The 20,903-nt window shown below is 36.5% G+C and overlaps 1 protein-coding gene and 1 long non-coding RNA gene across 7 annotated transcripts in view; one reads left to right on the top strand and one right to left on the bottom strand.

The window, feature by feature from the left end:
• The window catches only part of UBR3 (ubiquitin protein ligase E3 component n-recognin 3), a 241,425-nt gene that overhangs the window by 71,015 nt on the left and 149,507 nt on the right, over positions 1-20,903 (bottom strand). For 4 of the 6 annotated variants that reach the window (XR_006712948.1, XM_045480147.1, XM_045480143.1 and 1 more), the window contains 4 exons: positions 15,522-15,655; positions 9,291-9,401; positions 3,773-3,985; positions 2,183-2,319 (listed from right to left, as the gene is read on the bottom strand). Coding sequence is in view for 5 of the 6 variants with exons in the window: in XM_045480147.1 (XP_045336103.1) it covers positions 2,183-2,319; positions 3,773-3,985; positions 9,291-9,401; positions 15,522-15,655 (595 nt within the window). In the remaining variant the exon portion in view is untranslated. The remainder of the gene's footprint in view (positions 1-2,182; positions 2,320-3,772; positions 3,986-9,290; positions 9,402-15,521; positions 15,656-20,903) is intronic. The other 2 variants (XM_045480144.1, XM_045480146.1) reach the window with 1 other exon arrangement.
• LOC123599055 lies at positions 11,189-13,990 on the top strand. The gene is made up of 2 exons (XR_006712950.1): positions 11,189-12,106; positions 13,757-13,990. It is a non-coding gene; the product is annotated as an uncharacterized LOC123599055 (long non-coding RNA).

Here is a 20,903-nt window from a genome sequence, read left to right as displayed (position 1 = left end):
TAATTTGGTTTCTGTTTGTTTTCTTTTTAATGACTAAGCAAAACTTAGAAAAGGCATGTAATCTCACCGTGAGAACTTACAATGGCCTGGACAATTTTAACCAAATTGGGTTTCCCTTAAAAGAAAACCCAAAATATGCTGGGTATCCTATAAAAGTCTCCTATTAAAATGACAAGCTTTATAAGTTATTTTATATTTAAGAAAATAGGAATTTATATATTCAAGAAATAAGAATCTAAAATTTCCACTAAACTAAATTTAAATCAAGTTATTTGATTTATCATACTGTAGAAAAATTCCACGGACAGATCATTCCTATTCAACCAGAATTTTCTTACGAGGTCAATCCTAAGAAAATGAAAGGCATAAATAAGAAACATAAACATAGTATTTACACACAAATGTATATATACATACACACACATATATAACATATATATAAACATACACACATATATACACACACACATACACATAGCATAACTGGGTGGGTCTATATTCATCTCAATCTTCTACACCATTACTACTACAATATTGTATGTAAGTTTTTTAAAACCTTGAAACCTTAGCAAAATTAAATCATATTCAATTTAGTTTTCACATAAAGTGTATTTTATTGCAAGTATGCAGTTGGTAACTGTCCAAACACAAAATGTTGAATTAACTGTTATATGTTCTCCCGAAGTATTCTGGATAAATGACAACAATAGTCTAGGAATGTGCAGACTAGAAAATTACTTCCCAAGCCATTAGATCCTTTTACATCAATTTATGTCCAGCATCTGCATTCTTTTTTTTTTTATTTTTATTTTTTCAACGTTTATTTATTTTGGGGACAGAGAGAGACAGAGCATGAACGGGGGAGGGGCAGAGAGAGAGGGAGACACAGAATCGGAAACAGGCTCCAGGCTCTAAGCCATCAGCCCAGAGCCCGACGCGGGGCTCGAACTCACGGACCGCGAGATCGTGACCTGGCTGAAGTCGGACGCTTAACTGACTGCGCCACCCAGGCGCCCCAGCATCTGCATTCTTAAATGAAAGACTAATGTCTCCTTAACTTGAGCTCTAACCTGCTTGCAATTTCCTTAAGTCTGGTTCCTTTTTTCCTAGGTTCTAAAGACTACATATTGTTCATTTACTCTTACTACCCTCTGCTCCAGGAACAGGGCAGACGGAATGGCCCTGATGAACCACATGCGCATACGACCTATAAAATGTGAACACAGGGGAGGAAAAAGGAGGACAGTAATTGAAAGAACGATAGACCTTGACTCAGATCTGAATTCTAGTCCTACATGCCACTAATTTTGCTGCATGACATTCAAGTTACGTTATCTCTCTAAATGTTACCTATTATAACACTACTTGGGATGAAATACGAAGTATGCTTCTAAGGATATCCAGGGGTCTACAACATCAGTTCTGGCAGAATGTGTTTACAAGTTCCTAACTGTGCCTGCTTCTTTTCTATTTACTTCTTTTATGGTTCTCCATTTTCATTCAATTAAGTTTTCTAAAATTCTTATTTGGAATTATTTCTTAGGTACTGAACACCTACTCAGTCAATTAGACTAATCCTACCTAATTTGAAAGATGAGAAGTATTTACCTCTATTTTCTTGAGCCCCCTGCTAGCTACTAATAGAGGCTTAGAGCATGCCTGATCTCTTGCTTTGGCTCCTTTATGTGGTTTTCTAAACCATCTACAGTCTTCTAGGATATTACTAGATCTTTTACTAGCTGAAAACAAAGAAAATAAGTTCTTCTTACTTATGAATTAAAAACAAATTAAAAGTGTTTAATATATTACAATGTTTTTGTTTACAGTATTATCACTTCTTGATAGGACTTGAACAGTGATTTCTTAACAACACCCTTCATATATAATACTCACATGCTTTGAGGTAGACTGTCCCAAAATGTTAACAATACACTTTTTCCCACATATCCTATAATATATAAGAACATTTCACCCAATATTTCATTAAAATAAAAACTCTTCAGAAAACGAAGGAAACCTGCATTTTTATGATCCTTTGAGGAATTTCTAAAAGTAGCCATAATTTTAACCAACATAAAAAATACGTATCCTTTCTTCAAATAAATATGAATGGCAGTAAACAAACCAAAAAACCAACTACCAATAATAGGTAAATATTGAAGTACATAACATGTATACCTACCTAGCAACAGAATACATAAAGAGAAAATCATTGTCTGGTGAGCCTGGCGTCTTGCTATAGTCTCTATACTTTTTCTGAGTGGTATTTTTGATATCTTTCATAACAGATTCCATTTCTTTACTTAAGTTGGTTTCTGACTGCAAAAAAAGGAAACATATATAAAGTTTATTCATATTCACTTTCTCTAATATAGTCTACACTACAAGGTTTATCATATGAATACACTAGGAAATTAAAGTTAAAAAGTTAAAACAAATGTACATTAACTTTCTACCATAAATATATTTACTGTACAAAGATAAAATAGATTAAGAAATATTTTATCTTATCTTATCCTAATTCTATATTGTGATTGGTCAACCTATAATCTAACCATGAACTAACCACACAAACCTATATGCTAAACAAATGAGTAGATGTCATTAAAATAATATTTTGGAACAGTTTTCATGTCTATAAACAACCTGATTTTCATTTAAGTTCATTTCTCAAACACTAATATTGATGTCCCTTGCTTTAAGCATATTTTAAACACATAAAAATTTGGATTTACAAAAGAAGAAAACTACAGACTCTAAAATTATAGTCTTCAACTGAGAAAAGAAACTGCCAAGACATGAATCTTTCAGAGTAGCTTTTAACTATACATTTCTGTCCCAGAAGTCAAATATTAATAGTTTTCATACATTTACTGCTTAAACTAGGCACAGCTATGACTTCTTTCAGGGACCACATCATAAGCCTGTATTAAAGGTGAAATATTTAAGTATTTAAATCAAATTAAAAAATCCTGGAGCGCCTGGGTGGCTCAGTCGGTTGAGCATCCGGCTTCGGCTCAGGTCATGATCTCACCATTTGTGAGTTCGAGCCCTGTGTCCGGCTCTGTCCTGACAGCTCAGAGCCTGGAACCTGCTTCAGATTCTGTGTCTCCCTCTCTCTCTGCCCCTCTCCTGCTCACGCTCTGTCTCTCTCTGTCTCTCAATAATAAATAAATGTTTAAAAAAATAATTTAAAAAAATTAAAAAATCCTACTGAATGGGATAAAAGATGGGTTCACTTACACCAAATCCCACAGTAAAACAGACTGACTTGTGAATGGTTCAATCAAGAGTATGATATTTTATCTAACACACAATGTATGTAAATCTATAACTATATACATAAAAAGTGTGTATGTGTACACATATCATCTTAATCCTAATATACCTAACAGACATATTTTAGAGTGGTTAGACTATGCTTCACATTACAAGATACATAAATATGTAATTTGTTTGTTTGTTTGGTTTAAGATTTCAACATCTTAAAAGAGTCTAACCATATCTAAGCTTATAGAATATCATGATCTGGAAGATGTATATTAAAACTATAACAATCTAGATGAAGGAAAAAGTATAGTCTTTGGTAAGAATTTGTTCCATTATTCTCATTTTTGTTTGTAGCAACCACAAACAGAAGAGAAAAACATCTAAAAGCAATTTCTATTAAATGTTTAAAGGTCCAGAGCAATCCAGAAAGGGAATGAAAATGAAAGGAAGGAAAATGAGAGCTGAAAGCATAGCTGAGGTTACCAGGGTATTTCTGCCTTACACTGATGCTTACTGGGAAAGCTCCCGGCCGTCCCTGCAGCTCTTCCACTTCCTTTATGAGGTCTTGTATGCTTTTGTTACTAGGACGTTGCCAAAGGTTACTTTCCACATTACTTCCAGGATAACAAGGAAGAACACTGTTAGCAAATTGCCTGCAGAGAGGACACGTGAATTCTCCTTTGTCCACTGAGAAGCCCTGAAGAACCTGGTCATTCTAAAAGATGAAATAAACATACAGATTTATAATGCACACCTCTACAGAAAACAAAATTTACATCATTACATTTTATGGTAAACAAATGAACCACACACACACACACACACAAAAAAAAGACATCCCTAGGGGTACCCAGGTGGCTCACTCAGTTAAGCATCCAACTTCAGTTCAGGCCACGATCTCACATTTGGCAGGTTTGAGCCCCGCACCAAGCTCTCTGTTGTCAGCATGGATCCCACCTCGGATCCTCTGTCCCTCCCTCTCTGCTCCTCCCCTGCTTGCGCGTGCACGTCCTCTTTCTCTCTTGATGAAGAACTGACAACTTTTGAGAATTAAGCCTTAAAAACGTGATGTGTCTTTAACTGCCAAACACAACTGACTGGACTTCATGCAGTGGATTTGTTTAGGATTAATGGATGGGGAAAGATTCAGTTATAGTATTCAGAACATAAGTGTAAGAGGAGGGGAATTAATTTATCACCCTTTTCTTCAGATGTTTCTGATAGAAAGAGGAGGAAAGAGAATTTTTTAAAGAGACACATAAGTGTATATGCCTAGGAAAATTCTTGTTCACGGGAGACTGCTATACATGCTAACTAACCAGAAAACTTAAGGCAGGAATCCAGACGGTTACATTTGTTCCTTTCTTTTGCATGACACCACCACACATCTATTTTGCTCTTTAGGCCACTGCTATTTAGTCCTAACCACTATATTACTCTTTTTCTCAGCAGTCTCTTTCTTATTCTGCCACTAACCTAATGTTCTATCTCAAAATATGTTTTAATGTATTAATGTAAATGTACAAATGCTACACTATGACCATTATCACAAACAAGACAAAAATAATGAGCAAAAAAGGATACAAAGAGAAGAAAATGAATCTGTCTATGGTTACAAAGGTAATGACAATGTCAGGATGAATTTAAATTTCCCCACTCTTTTTTTAGTTTTTTTTATGTTTACTTTTTTTTTTTTAATTTTTTTTTTCAACGTTTATTTATTTTTGGGACAGAGAGAGACAGAGCATGAACAGGGGAGGGGCAGAGAGAGAGGGAGACACAGAATTGGAAACAGGCTCCAGGCTCTGAGCCACCAGCCCAGAGCCTGACGCGGGGCTCGAACTCCCGGACCGCGAGATCATGACCTGGCTGAAGTCGGACGCTTAACCGACTGCGCCACCCAGGCGCCCGTTTACTTATTTTGAGAGAGAAAGAGAGAGCACACACAAGTGGGGAGGGGCAGAGAGAAGGAGAGACAGAATCCCTAGCAGGCTCCACATCATCAGCACAGAGCTCTATGCGGGACTTGAACCCACAAACCACGAGATCATGACCTGAGCTGAGATCCAAGAGCTGGACACTTAACCAACTGAGCCACCCAGGTGCCCCTAAGTTCCCCACTCTTAATTGCTTTATCTTGGATCTCAAATACTTTGACTAAAAGAACAAAATTCTACTTTTTTCACTTTTGACACTTCTTTTAAGTTCTTAAAAATATAACACCATGTCTTCTTAAATCCAATTCTACAAATATTTGTTAAGCTCCTAACATGTGTCAAATGCTGTGCCAGGTGATAGCATAAAGACTTAAGGTACATCTTCACTTAAGGTCCTAACAATATAAAAGCAAATAGAAACGAATAAATTATAACAATAGTGTGAAAAATACAACAGAGAAGGCTTCTCAGAGGAGACTTGTGAGCTAAGTTTTAAAGATATACAAGAAGAGTAGAGCATACTAGACGGTTGGGGAAAGGGTCCTGATATCACTGAAGAACGTTCTATGATAAGCTCCTCTATAATTTCATTTTATTTTTTTTTTATTTTTTTTTTTCAACGTTTATTTATTTTGGGGACAGAGAGAGACAGAGCATGAACGGGGGAGGGGCAGAGAGAGAGGGAGACACAGAATCGGAAACAGGCTCCAGGCTCTGAGCCATCAGCCCAGAGCCCGACGCGGGGCTCGAACTCACGGACCGCGAGATCGTGACCTGGCTGAAGTCGGACGCTTAACCGACTGCGCCACCCAGGCGCCCCTAATTTCATTTTAAAGAATGCTAGATCCCCCTCTTTGCCTTGATTGAAAATGTGTTCTTTCCTAAAGCCTCTCCAGAAGCATTCTCAAGTAGGCACTGCTCATTCTCCCACATCCCTCCCACCTAGTATCCTTCTCATCTCCAGTGCTGGCTTGAGATCTTTACTCTTGCATTCTCCCATGTTTGTGGCTAATGTCATTTGGTGACATCACCCTTTTCCTTCCTTTTTACTGTCATCCACTGCCCTCCATCACTCAAGAGTTTGGTACCTAAATCAGTTTTCCTCATCGCTCCAAGTCCCGTCATCCTCCTGTGCAACTTCAGTGTGTAACAGAGACAACCAATCTTACATCTCAGTCTATCAGCTCTCTGACCTCATTATTTCTTATAGCTTTGACCTCCACTCTACTCCAGCACCTGCTACCATGACTATCCCCTTATACTGAAATGACCCCAAAGTGTATCTGAAAATATTAAATCCAAACAGCTTACATTCTGACTGCCAACTCCTAGCTGTCTTAGTTCCTCCTTTTTTCCCCACTTTATCAAGCCTTTCCTCTCCTGCCTATACACGATCTACCACTTCAAAAACTCTTCGGTCAATACTTCTCATTCCCTGTCCATTTGTCCTTCTATCATGCACACTCCACAAAACCTTCATACAAAATTAACCCAATGTATGGCTTCTCCAATTCTACACTTGAATTAAGGGTTGTTACGGAATACTGAAATAGCTTCTTGCTACAAACTGTTTCCACGCCAACTGAGCCCTGAATACTTCCTGACAATCTCTCTCCAACATCCTATGAAGCACTCTCTCACCCAATTCCGAAGTGTTTCTTCCAAACCACCTCCTCACTTGTCAAGTCCCTTCACCCACCTGAACCTTGCCCCTTTTACTCTAGAAGCATAAAGCTACACTTCCTATCTCAGAAAAGAGAGTCATGACAGCTCCTTCTGCTTCCTACCTTCTCCCATCTCAATATCTAATTAATAAATCTCACAAGTCCTTCCATCTACTTCCTTCTACTCTCTTTGCTAATATCTCCTAACTAGTCTTCCAACCATACTGTTGCCAACGCGATCCACCTAATGTGACTCTTATTCCCAATCAAAATCTTTCAATGATCACCTGATTCCTTCCTCCCTCTGACACTCCACATGCTGTCTCTCACCACATCCAGAAGACCTTTCTTCTAAATATATTTCAAATCTCTAAGCTCTTCTCCATATCCAGTGCCATGACTAACCCCAAGCCACCATCATTTCGTACCTCATTGCATTCTTTCTTACTCTCCTGCAATCCTACCATAATCCCCTACCATCTACACAATTACCACAATGATCTTTCTGAACATATCTCTGCTTAAAAGTCTTAAATGGCTTTAATGGCTCTCTGTAAAGAACTTATCTAAACAAAGTCCAAGTTCCTTACATGAACTACCAGGTCCTCTACAGTATGACCCCTAATCTTCGCTTATCTCTCATCACTCAAGCACCTTAATTCATCAAATGTTCTGGCACTTGGCAGATGTTCCAAAAAGGCCCTGTGTATACCTCATAACACTCAGCACATACACCATCTCATGCAATCCATAGTAAACTCCTAAAGGGAAGGAACTGTGTCTTATTCACTGATGAATCCCCAATGTCTATCTAAGTATCTGGAACACTGTAAGCACTGAATAAATATTTGTTGAATGAACGACTGAATGGAGATATATGAAAAATGGATAATGTGCTTAAGGAACCATTAATTAGCTTATTAATGCTGAATTGATGAAAGATAAAGCTGAAGCAACAACAGGCAAGCCCAGATCATGAAGCGCCTTGAATGCCATTCAGAGAAGAGTGGACTTTATCCCATCAGGAAGAATTCAGTAAAGGATTTTTAAGCCAATGACATATGTCATCAGATTTACATATTAGAAAGATCAATGTAATGAATAAATCAGACTTGGAGTAAGGAAACTGATAAGAAAGCAATTGCAATAGTCAAGATGAGAAATGAAGGCATACACAAAAAGGCCGAAGCAACAATAATGAAAGTAGAGTACAGTCAAGTGAGATTTAAGAAACAGAATTAACAGAATTTGCTAAATGAATGTGATAGGGAAGGATAAGAAGGGAAAAATAGGAATCCACTGCTTCTGAGCTAGGAATCAGGGAATAGAGAAGACCACACTTCTAAGAAGTTGAGCTAAGAAAAAGAGAAAAACTGCAGCTACAGGGGAATGCAAAGTCAAACGAAGGAATTCTGAATGGCAGGGACCTGAGCATCTTTATGGACTGAAAAGAAACAATAGAATGGGCAGAAAAACTTAAGATACGGAATAAAAATAGGTTACTTACTAATAGATCAAAGCTCCTAAGGTAATGGGAGAAAGGAATATTAGAACATAAACAGAAAAATTATTCCTGAACAGAAGAAGGAATACTATCTCAAAGAGTAGAGAAGAAAAGGATTGGTTGGGATGCAGACTCATTTATCAGGGAATAGATCAGCAAAGTAGGAAGCTAAGGTAGCGTGTGACAGAAAGCCACTGTTTTCTCGGTAACAAAGAAAGAGACAGAATCTGATGAGGGGAAAGGAATCTTGGAGTTTAGGCAAAGAGCCTGGGATAGAGGAGGCAAAGGTTTGGAATAGCTGCTGGGGACACTAAGAGAGGAAACCGATCAAAGACAGGTAAATGAATCGATAATATCTACAATCTGTGACCCTAGTTTAAGCCACTATTATATAGGAAACCACAAATTTACAGACATACCACTTAACTTAGTTTCATGGTTTTTCTGGAGGGCTAGCTGCCTGGGTCTAAAACCAAGGGAGGAGGATTAAATGAATGATATTCAGAGCAGAATAGGCACTGTTCAAAAAAGTGAGGCTAGGAAAAACTAACGCTAGGGAAAATATAAAGGGGTTAAAGGACTAGAGATCTTGATGTCAGAAGCAAAACACGCTAATGAAAATGAAATAAGAAAATCTGAAGAGTGATCATATAACAAAATGATATAGTAGGATATTAAAGCATAGTATTTCAGAGCTAGAGTAGCAAAGTCTAGAATTACTACCATGGAAATCAGTTGCTAAAGTAAAGTAAAAAAAAAAAAAAAAAAATGAAATTCCTAAAGCTGAAGGGGTCAGGGAATTACAAGGCTGAATAGTTCAAATGGCAATCAAAATCACCCAAGATGAACTGGGATATATATGCTATAAAAATATTTAATACCTGGAAAGATACATATACCTTTAAATCAACTTACCCGTAATGATTCCATGTAAGATTTATGACAATCTATATGTAACGTGTGGCCACAGGTCTGTACATAAACACCTCCTTCCCAGCCAATTGATACTGCCAATAGACAAGAACTCTTAAAAAAAAAAAAAAAAAAAGAGAGACAATACATTAATTTTTAAGAAGCATAAACATACCTAAACATATCCACATAAACCTCTGAATGATTTCATACCGTTATACTAATGTGAACTTCATATTTTTATGATATAAAGTAACACCCAACTTGACAGCACCAAGGCAGTATCTTTAAACTTGAAATACCATAAAGTTCTAGCTTCCAAATATCTAGGCTCATAATGAAAGAGAGCAACTATAAATTACACTTTCTCTACCCCATGAAATATAAACTCTTGATATATTATAGTTCACTATAAACTATTCTCCTATCGATTATTTTACCTGCTCTGTGATATCTGGCATTAACAACTTCTTTCTTTTACTGAAATTCCAGTGTAGTTAACACACAGTGTTCTATTAGTTTTAGGTGTACAATACAGTGATTCAATACGTCCATACATCATCCAGTGCTCATCATGACAAGTGCATTCCTTAATCCTATTTCACCCCTCCCTCCCCACCCACCTCCCCTCTGGTAACATCAGTTTGTTCTTTACAGTTAAGAGTCCATTTCTTTTGTTGTCTCTCTCTTTTCTTCCCTTGCTTATTTGTTTTGTTTCTTAAATTCCACATATAAGTGAAATCATATATTTGTCTTTCTCTGACTGACTTATTTTGCTAGCATTATACTCTCTAGCTCTATCCATGTCATTGTAAACGGTAAGATTTCATTCTTTTTTATGGCTGAAAGGGTTAGTATCTGAAATATATAAAGAACTTATCAAGCTCAACACCCCCAAAATAAATAATCCAATTTAAAAATGGGCAGAAGACATAAACAAACACTTCTCCAAAGAAGATATTCAGATGACTAACAGACACATGAAAAGATGCTCAACATCACTCATCATCAGGGAAATGCAAATCAAAACTACAATGAGATACCATCTCACACTTGTCAGAATGGCTAAAATCAAAAACACGAGAAACAACAGGTGTTGGTAAGGATGTGGAGAAAAAGGAACCCTCATCCACTGTTGGTGGGAATGCAAATTGGTACAGCAGCTGTGGAAAACAGTATGGAGATTCCTCAAAAATCGAACTACCTTGTGATCCAGTAATTGCATTACTGGGTATTTACCCCCAAAATACAAAATTCCTAATTAAAAGGATACATGCATGCCTATGTTCATAGCAGTATTATTTATATAGAAGTTGTGGTATAGATAGATAGATAGATGGATGGATGGATGGATAGATAGATAGATAGATAGATAGACAGACAGACAGATGCAATGGAATAACAAGTTTTTTCTTTCTTGTCCCTTCAATGTTTATATTCCTCAAGGTTCTTTGTACCACTCTCTTCTTACTATAACTGTTCTCTGAGTGATTTAATCAGTAAATCTGACTACTCTCCAAACTTGGATCACTTGTCTTAGTGACAGATACAACCACTCAACTCCCAAGCAGAAATCTCTAGTTTGATGTCCCTCAGATAACATTAAAAAATATGTCACTGGGTGCCTGGGTGGCTCAGTTGGTTAAGTGTCAGACCCTTGATTTCAGCTCAGGTCATGATCTCACAGTTCATGGGACTGAGCCCTGTGTTGGGCTCCATGCTGATAGCACAGAGTCTGCTTGGGATTCTCTCTCTCCTCCTCTCTCTGCCCCTCCCCTACCCACACACACTCTCTCTCTCATAATAAATAAATAAACATTTGTTTTAAATGTGTCATAAATTTGTCTTTTTTCCCCCATGAATCTTTCTTTTCCTCTTGGTTTAAAAACTCCACAATCTTTTCAGTCACCAAATCAGAATGCTAAGAGTTATTCTACATCACATTCTTTCTTTTACACCACAGTATTAGCTCCCAAACTATGCAGATTCTATCTCCTAAATAAAACATGATTTGGGCCCCTCCTCTTCATTTCCACTATACCATTCATGTCTGCATCATTTGTTGTGGGGGAGGAGGGTTTTCAACAAAGTTTTTTAACTGGTCACCTTGATGCCAATTTCTTCTCTCCATAATGCATCACCCTCCATACATCTTTCTGGACTACAAATTTGGTCATAAGATAACCCCAAAAAGTACCTTAACATTTACATGGGTTTAATAGAATATACAATAAAGAAGGGACCCAGATTATATAAGCAACTACAATACCCTTTTGAAATCTGTTCTACAAGTTAACTTTTTTAATCTCCTCTTTTTCTTATATCTTCAACTCTTCCTTCTCTCCTTCTCTACTAAATTCCTTCCCCTCAACCTATACACAGGCTTACACTTCTCCTCCTAAAATAATCCTCTTCGAATTTTCATTTGGCCTCTATCAAACACTATTTGGGCCTGAACTTGAGTTCAGTTCACCCTCTAGAGTCTGTAGTAAACAGATGACCAGGCCAGAGCAAAATTAGGAAAAAGGTCTAACATGGGTGATAGCACATGATGAAAGATTTGAGAGCCACTAAAACTGAGTATAGCTTTAAACTTTATTTTTACTTTGGAAAGAAATTTTTACAATATAATGTAAGATGACCAAATAATCTTTAAACAATAGTAAACAAAATTCTAATGTTAAATGAATGTTCTAATGTGCTAAAAGAATTCTAATGTTCTTCATGAACATCTGAAAGTTGAAAATATTACACGGTGCAAAATGCCTTTCCAGCCTATTTAAGGTTGTGTAGCAGCACAAATCAAATACTCACAGCAGGTGAACTAGCTTCTATTGTTACAAATCAGAATAGCAATAGGAGACCTGCTCATCTTTGTTTTATGTTTTGGAGCACTTGAAGTAGAAACAGATTTAGATCATTTTAGAATGGTTAGTAGTCAGTTAATAAGCTGCTCTCTTTGGCAATGTATTATAAAAATGTAATTTATCTTACTTCTTTTTTTAATGTTATATTTATTTATTTTATTTTGAGAGAGAGAGCAAGAGAGAGCACCCAAGCACAGCAGGGGAGAGACAGAGACAGAGACAGAGACAGAGACAGAGAATCCTAAGCAGGCTCTGCACTGCCATCACAGAGCCCGACACAGGCCTTAATCCTACGAATCGTAAGATCATGACCTGAGCTGAAATCAAGAGCCAGACGCTTAACCAACTGAGCCACCCAGGTGCCCCTTTCATTTTAATAAATCAGCTTTTAAAACTAAAATCAGTATGCCATTTGTCTAAGTAACTGTTAGATTTCTTGTTTGAATCAGAGTCAAAACAAAAAGGCAGGAAAATATTTACTAACATGAGACTAATATTTTAGGAAGACTTCAACAATGTGCCCACACCACTGTGCTAAGAATTGCTTAACACTGAATCTTCATAGCCTCAAAATTTATTAAAACATTACCAAAAAAGGAATGAAAAGTTTACCAAGACCATTCAGTTATATATGGCAGAGTCCAAGTTCAAACCGAAGTCTATCTGACTCCAAAGCTCTGGCTCCTGCCCTACTCTGTCCTCTCTCTCATGATATAATACTACCTGTTTGAATAGCACTACTGCCTTATACAACTAAAACTCTACAGGTTGACTCTGTAAAATGCATGCAACTGGTATGAAGAGAACAATCTACATAGTTTAATTCTGTAATCAGAATCAGTGCTCATTAATAGAAACTCTTCTGCTGCATACAGTCTATCTGTCTGCCTGTATACAAAATTAAGGTACTCTATGCTAGAGTAATTCAGTAAGAAACCCACTAAGCATCTACAACACACACAGCATGTGCTAGCCCCTGAGGAGACCGTAAAATCAATATAAGAATGGCCCTACACCTCTAGACGTATATAGTCCAGGGAGCACACCAGATATACAGAAAATAACCATTATGAAAGTAAAAAACTGTTGTATAAAAATATATATATTTAAGAATAAAATCCCGGGGCGCCTGGGTGGCGCAGTCGGTTAAGCGTCCGACTTCAGCCAGGTCACGATCTCGCGGTCCGTGGGTTCGAGCCCCGCGTCGGGCTCTGGGCTGATGGCTCAGAGCCTGGAGCCTGTTTCCGATTCTGTGTCTCCCTCTCTCTCTGCCCCTTCCCCATTCATGCTCTGTCTCTCTCTGTCCCAAAAATAAATAAACGTTGAAAAAAAAAAATTAAAAAAAAAAAAAGAATAAAATCCCATAATCATTAACAGAAACACAACAGAGATTGTGTCCAGTTCAGATTTCAGTTCAAAGTTCCTACAAAAAAGATTTTTTTTTTCTAGAAATGAATAACTATTCTGGCTGCTTTAAGAAAGAGATACCCTACTTTTTCTCTCCTTTATTAGAACTCCCCTTCCCTCAAAATTATTTTGTTCTTAAGTCTGGGTTATATTTCCATTGAATCAAGTTTTTTTTCCTTTTCTGCTTGGCTCTAGGATTCATCCTTACTCATCTATTCTAAAGTGATTCGAAACGATAAAATTCAGGATTATGACAACAAAATAAAATCTAAATAAAGGTGATAGTAAATTTCTGCAAAAGAGGAACTTGGCACAGTTTCATTGTTTTCTTCAAAATGAAGATATTTATTGGTCTATGATTAATAAATTAACATACATATGCTGCAAAAATTTAAAGAAACAATACAGAATAAAGAAAAAGCATGAAAATGTATGTGTGTGTACATATGTATGCATACACACACACACACACACACACGGACTTTTTTTTTTTTTTTTTTTAAAGAGAGAGGGAGCAAACAGGGCAGAGGAAGAGGGAGAGAAAATCTTAAACAGATTCCATGCCCAGCATGGAGCCCGAGGCGGGGCTCAATCTCACAACCGTGAGATCATAACTTGAGCAGCAATCAAGAGTCAGACATTTAACCTACTGAGCCACCCAGGCACCCCTCTTTTTCCAAATAAGAATAATTTCATTGTAAAGCCTCTGAAAATATATGGGAACATGATCCTCACTACCTAACCCAAACTGCCTTATAAGGCCTAACTTGAGCCCTCTCACTGGGCTAGCTCGAATATTAAAAACACCACTCTACATTTATACTGACCTTTATAACATGTACAGTGATCTAAAGAAATTTCTAACCTGGTGGGTTACTGTATGAAAGCTCATATGAGGCCTATTTGATAGATGAGAAAATGGAGTCCTAGTCTGTTTTTTTGGCAAGCTTACATGGCTAAGCAATGGCAGAATCAGGACCAAGCCCCAGTTTTTCTCAACTGTAACTCTTTCTACCCTACACAGTGCCTCCGTTACTAGAGCCATCATTTTCTCCAGAACCTACTAGAAACCTTCTCCTCAGTCCAAACTACTGAACCACATCCTACTCTGACTCCCATCATTACTAGGTCAGTTGCTGCTTATTCTCATTAAGTTTCTGTCTTCCACATCTCCTACTAGTTTCTTCCATTTAATCCAGTGCATTATGGGCAAAAAGGAATCATATGTGAAAATGTATCAAGATATTCATCTCATATAGCTAACTAAAAATAATGTTTCACTTCATATTTTAACTATTTTAAGTTATTATTATATATTTACTTAATTCAAGATACAGTAAATCCAAAAACAACAGGTGAATGGAAACCCCATTTAATAATCCACTGAGAGAATACTGAAAATGGTACAGAAATTTTATAAGGAAGTTAACAATGGTGGTGCTGCTAAATAAACTAAGTTGACCTTCCAAGACCAATTAACACCTGAGTGCTAGATAGAGCCCCTAGATGTAAAGAGTTGGAAAAAAACCTATCAAGTTCACAACAACAAACCATAGAAGCCATTAATTAATCTGTCCCTACTTTACATTTTAAAAGCATCATAATGAGATTTTATTGTATATGTTTAAAAGAAAGTAAAAGGAGGCAAAAATCTTCATAAAATATTCATGCCATAACTAAAAGTTTTTATAGAGGTAATACTTATCATTCCATTGAACTGAATTTATATATCTTATAATAAATAACATTTAAAACATAGGTATGACATTTATAACCTAAAAAGTTTATTTATTACAGATTCCTATTTCCTTACTATCCATATATTAACTTTTTTTCTAATAAACTTCCAGATTCCAAATTAGAATGATATCTAGTAGAAGAAAAAATATAAAACTCTGGAGAGAAGTAACCATCAATTTTGCAGACAAACTATCATTATATGATAAAAAAGGGTACTTACATCTTTAAAATAACGCTGTAATAATGAAAGCCTCACATCATGAACTGCTGCACATGTATCCCAAGGGTAAATCTGCTCCTCCTCAGTGATAGGCAATTTTTTTGGCTCAATGTTGTCACGGCACTGCCCCAAAACTACATTAACAACAGAAATAAGAGCTCATTAAATAACCAACCTGATTCAACATGATTCACTAAGTAAAGCTGTTATTTATCAAAAGCTACTCTAATTATTCTACTACTGAATATTTTTAAAGACCTAACAAAAAGTGATATTCTAGTTTTCTTCTAAAGAGTAAATAAGTGTGAAATATGACAGTATTTATTTTTTGAAATAACACTAAAATATTAGTATGAACTCTGGGTGGATGGATAGATGGATGGATGATCAATCGATCAATCAATAGAGGATGAATGGTTTTCAAAATCTGTCCAGTGAAAAGGCCTAGAAGTTATGATTCTCTGGTATCAATAAACCTCATTTTTAAATATACTATTTCTCACTAAAAGTAAACAGAGATCCTTGGAGAAAAAGCTACATCCAGGGTTGGGGAAAAGTTCAAAGTGAGCCTGGAATTGTAATAAATAGCAAGGAGATATTCAAACACTGAGGTGCCTGGTCATGAGGACCTTCAGGAGTTTTGATGGTCAAATTCGAGAAAATTTGAGTTCTGAAAAGAATAATGATAGTAACAGATAACACATTCATCAATTCAGGCAAGGAACATCAAGTAAAGGGGTAAAGGGGTAAATTGTCAGGATCCCAACGTATCATCCTATAGACTACCTACCACCATAACCAAGTGATCAAACTTGGTTGGCATCACCAATAATGGGACAAGCTGTCACTATGAGCCTCCTAATGTGATGGAATGGGAGGGAACATCATGTATATAATGCCATTGTCAAAAATGTTTACCTTAAACCTAATAAGAAAATAACCACACGAATCCAGAACATGAACTATTCTACAGAACAAAAGATCTAGACTCTTCAAAAATTTTTAAAGGGGCTGGAGAAACCGTTTTAGATTCAAGGAAACTAACAAGAATTGATAATTAAATGCAATGCATGATCTTTTTCTTGGATGAAGAAAAAAAAATCTGCTACAAAAAAATATTATTGGGGGGGGTCACGAGGGTGGGTCAGTCGGTTAAGAGTCTGACTCGGTTAAGTTTCTGCTCAGGTCATGATCTCACGGTTTGTGGGTTCAGGCCCCATGTCAGCACAGAGCCTGCTTGGGATTCTCTCTCTCCCTCTTTCTCTGCCCCTCTCCTGCCCATGCTCTCTCTCTCTTTCAAAATAAATAAACTTTAAAAATATACATACTATTGGGATAATTGGAACATAATAGATATTATATAAGTTTCTTGGGTGTAATATAGATAGATAATATAGAAGAATATCCTTGTTCTTAAAAGGATAAAACATCATGACATCTACCATTTTCTTCTAAAAAGTATGTGTGCATGTGTATATGAGTGTGTGTATAGACAAGAGAGGGAAAGAAAAACATGGCAATATGCTAACAACTGTTGAGTGCAAGTAAAGACTATTCTGTAGATACAAAATTTTCAAAATGAAAAGCTAGGAAAAGAGGTGTATAACAAAAGGGCAAAAATAATACTAAAATTTTATAACTGTAAAACATCAAAGCACAAAAAAAGGGAGGGGGGATAGAAACATACACTGCCATATATTACTATAAGACTCAATAAGCATGGGAAGACCATTCTTAGGGAAGGAGTATCAGGTATATAAATATGGACCCCAAGTTTTGAAGAGATTTACAGCAGCAGAAAGAAAAAACAGAAGTAGGGAGATGCTAGCAACTAAAATATAATTAGCTATATGATGTATAATCCTCTTAATACACTGCTGGATTTCATTTGCTAGGATTTTGTTGAGGATTTCTGCATCTACATTCATGAGATACTAGTCTATCATTTTCTTTTCTTGTGATGTCTTTATCTGGCTTTGGTATCAGGGTATGGCTGTCATCATAGAATGAATTAGAAAGTTCCCTCCTCCTTTTTTTTTTTTTTTGAGAAGTTTGAGAAGTTTGAGAAGGACTGATGTTAATTCTTTAAATGTTTGGTAGCACAGGGGGCGCCTGGGTGGCTCAGTCAGTTAAGCATCTGACTTCAGCTCAGGTCATGATCTCACAGTTTGTGAGTTCAACCCCTGTGTCAGGCTCTGTGCTAACGGCTCAGAGCCTAGAGCCTGCTTCAGATTCTGTGTCTCCCTCTCTCTGTCCCTCCCATGCTCATGCTCTGTCTCTCTCTCTCAATAATAAATAAACGTTAAACAAAACAAAAAAAAAATTTTTTTAAGCAGTCAGTATTTAAAAAAAAAAAAAAAGTAGGGGGGAGGCGCCTGGGTGGCTCAGTCGGTTAAGCATCCAACTTCGGCTCAGGACATGATCTCACGGTTTGTGAGTTCAAGCCCCAAGTCAGGCTCTGTGCTGACAGCTCAGAACCTGGTGCCTGCTTCGGATTCTGTGTCTCCTTCTCTCTCTGCCCTCCCCAACTTGTGCTCTGTCTCTCTGTCTCTCAAAAATAAATAAATGTAAAAAAAAAAAAAATTAAATGTTCGGTAGCAATGTGAGTGAAGTTTCCTGGTCCTGGACTTTTATTTGTTGAGAAGTTTTTGATTACTGATCCATTCTCTTTACGTGTTTAATGTCTATTCAGATTTCCCATTTCTTCTTGAGTCAGTTTCAGTAGTTTCTATGTTTCTAGGAACTTACCCATCTCACCTAAGGGTGAGATTGACAAATTCATTGACAGAAAATTGTTCATGATATTCTTAGTCTTTTTTATTTCTGTAAGGCCTATTGTAATGTCCCCAACTTCCATTTCTGATTTTAGTTATTTGTGTGTTCTTTTATTCTGGGTCAGTCAAGCTGAAAATTGTCAATTTTGATGATATTTTAAAGAAACCAATTTTTGCTTTTGCTGACTCTTTCTACTGTCTTCCTATTCTCTGTTTCATTTATCTCTGTTCTAATCTTTATTATTTCTTTCCATAATCTAGCTTTGGGTTTAGCTTGCTCTTTTTTCTCTAGTTTCTCAAAAGTGTAAAGTTAGGTTATTTATTTTGGGATCTTTGTTTTTAATGTAAACCTTTACAGCTATAAATTTTCTTCTGTGCACTATTTTCCCACAGGTTTTGGTATATTGTGTTTTCATTTTCATCTATTAAGCCTTCTAATTTCACTTGTAATCTCTTATTTAATTTCCACCTATTTGTGAATTTTCCAGTTTTTCTTCTGTTACTGATTTCTAGTTTCATTCCACTGTGATCAGAGAAGATACTTTGGATGGTTTCAATCTTTTTAAATGTATTAAGACTTGTTCACAGCCTAGTTCATCATCTATCTTGGAGAATATTCCACGTACAATTGAGAAAGATGTGTACTCTACTCTTGTTGGATAAAGCATTCTATATAAGTTTATTAGATCTAATTGTTTTATACTGTTGCTAAAGTTTGTTTTATCTTCTTCTGTTTAGTTGTCCTATCCATTATTTAAAGTGGGGCACTGAAGTCTTCAACTATTATCGTCAAACTATTTCTCCATCAATTTTTGCTTCATATATTTCGGGTCTCTGCTGTTTGGTACATATTATGTTTAAAACAGTTTTTATTTTCTTGATGGATTGATTCATTTATCAATATATAATGTCCTTTTTGCTCTTGCAACAATGTTTTACTTAAAATCTATTGTGTCTGATATTAGCATTACCATCCCAGCTCTCTGTTGGTTACTATTTGTGCGGAATATTTTTTCACACCCATTTTCTTTTCTTTTTTTTTTAATTTTAATGTTTATTTATTTCTGAGAGAGAGAGAGACAGAGTGAGAGCAGGGGAGGGGCAAAGGGAGGGAAACACAGAATCCAAAGCAGGCTCCAGGCTCGGAGCTGTCAGCACAGAGCCCAACGCAGAGCTTGAACCCACGAACCATGAGATCACGACCTGAGCCAAAGTCAGACACTTAACCGACTGAGCCACCCAGGCGCCCCCACACCCATTTTCAACCCGTTTGTGCTTTTGGATCTAAAATGTCTAAGGGTGCCTGGGTGGCTAAGTTGGTTGCGCATCTTAGTTGATTTCAGCTCAGGTCATGACCTCACGGTCATGGGATTGAGCCCCAGGGAGGGCTCCACCTTGAGCGTGGGGCCTGCTTGGAGTTCTCTCTCTCCCTCTCCCCCTACCCAGCTTGAGCACTCTTTTTCTCTCTCAAAAACAAAAAAGGAAATAAAATGTCTCCTACAGTCTATTCATGTTTTTTAATCTATTCTGTTAATCTCTGCCTTTTAATTAAAGAGCTGAATGCACTTATATCTCAAGTAATTATTGATTTAGGATGATTTAATTTTCCCATTTTGCTATTTATTTTCTATATGTTCCTCAATTTGTTGTTCTAGTATACTGTATTGATTCCCTTCTCATTTCTTTTCTTTTTTAGTTTCTCCTTAAATAGTTACCTTCATTTTCTAACAGTCAAGTTGGAATTAATCTGAACTTAGTTTCAATAGTATACAAAAATTCTGCTCCTTTACAGTTACATCTCTACTCCTTGCCCTTCATGCTTTTATCTATCTGAATTTTTCTACAAGAACATTGATACTTGGTTTAAAAACCTCAATCTGCATTGCTTTCCAGATTTAGTTCCTTCATATATTTTTTTGTTTTTTTTTAATTACATATGTGTTTAAAACACTATGAAGATTAAAACACTGGCATTAATTTTGGATTTTCTTAAATTCTACAAAGACTGTGGAGATTAATAATATGGAAAAGATCATATAACATTGTATTCTTCTCCTATGGAGAACTGAATCTCCCAAGTCAATAATATTTACAACAGGCATTCTGCACAATAGTGAGACAGCATATAAAGCAACACCTTTAGAACCCTTATCTCAAGCAGTTATTTTGAAGGGTTCATAATCAAAATATAATCCAGCACAAGTCAAATGTTAGACTAAGGGGAGATATCATGGGACTTTTCTTTGATGCATGGTTTCAAAGTAGGCCAATAAAGACTCAATGGCCATAAAAAAGGTCTAGGGCAATAAGCACACCCAGCACCCAGACTGTGGTCTCCAAATACCATTTCCCACTAAAAGAAAGTAGGGCTTCTTAGAGAAATGGCTGATTCCTGGGTCAGAAATGTATAACTTGCCATGCCAGAAAATGTAAAGTTTGAAGTCTACATGAGTTGTGTCAAAAGAACTGAGGAAGTAACTTGAAGAGGCTCCAACTGAACAAAGAGGGAAGAATGTGATCCTCAATGAGAAACTAATTGCAACCTATCATAATGATTTAAAAAGTACTAATTAATTATTTTGGGAAAGTGCTAAGGAATGGCTACCTC

This window comes from Leopardus geoffroyi, chromosome C1 (genome assembly GCF_018350155.1).
Source record: "Leopardus geoffroyi isolate Oge1 chromosome C1, O.geoffroyi_Oge1_pat1.0, whole genome shotgun sequence".
Lineage (NCBI taxonomy): Eukaryota > Metazoa > Chordata > Mammalia > Carnivora > Felidae > Leopardus > Leopardus geoffroyi.
This window is presented reverse-complemented; position numbering and strand designations above follow the sequence as displayed.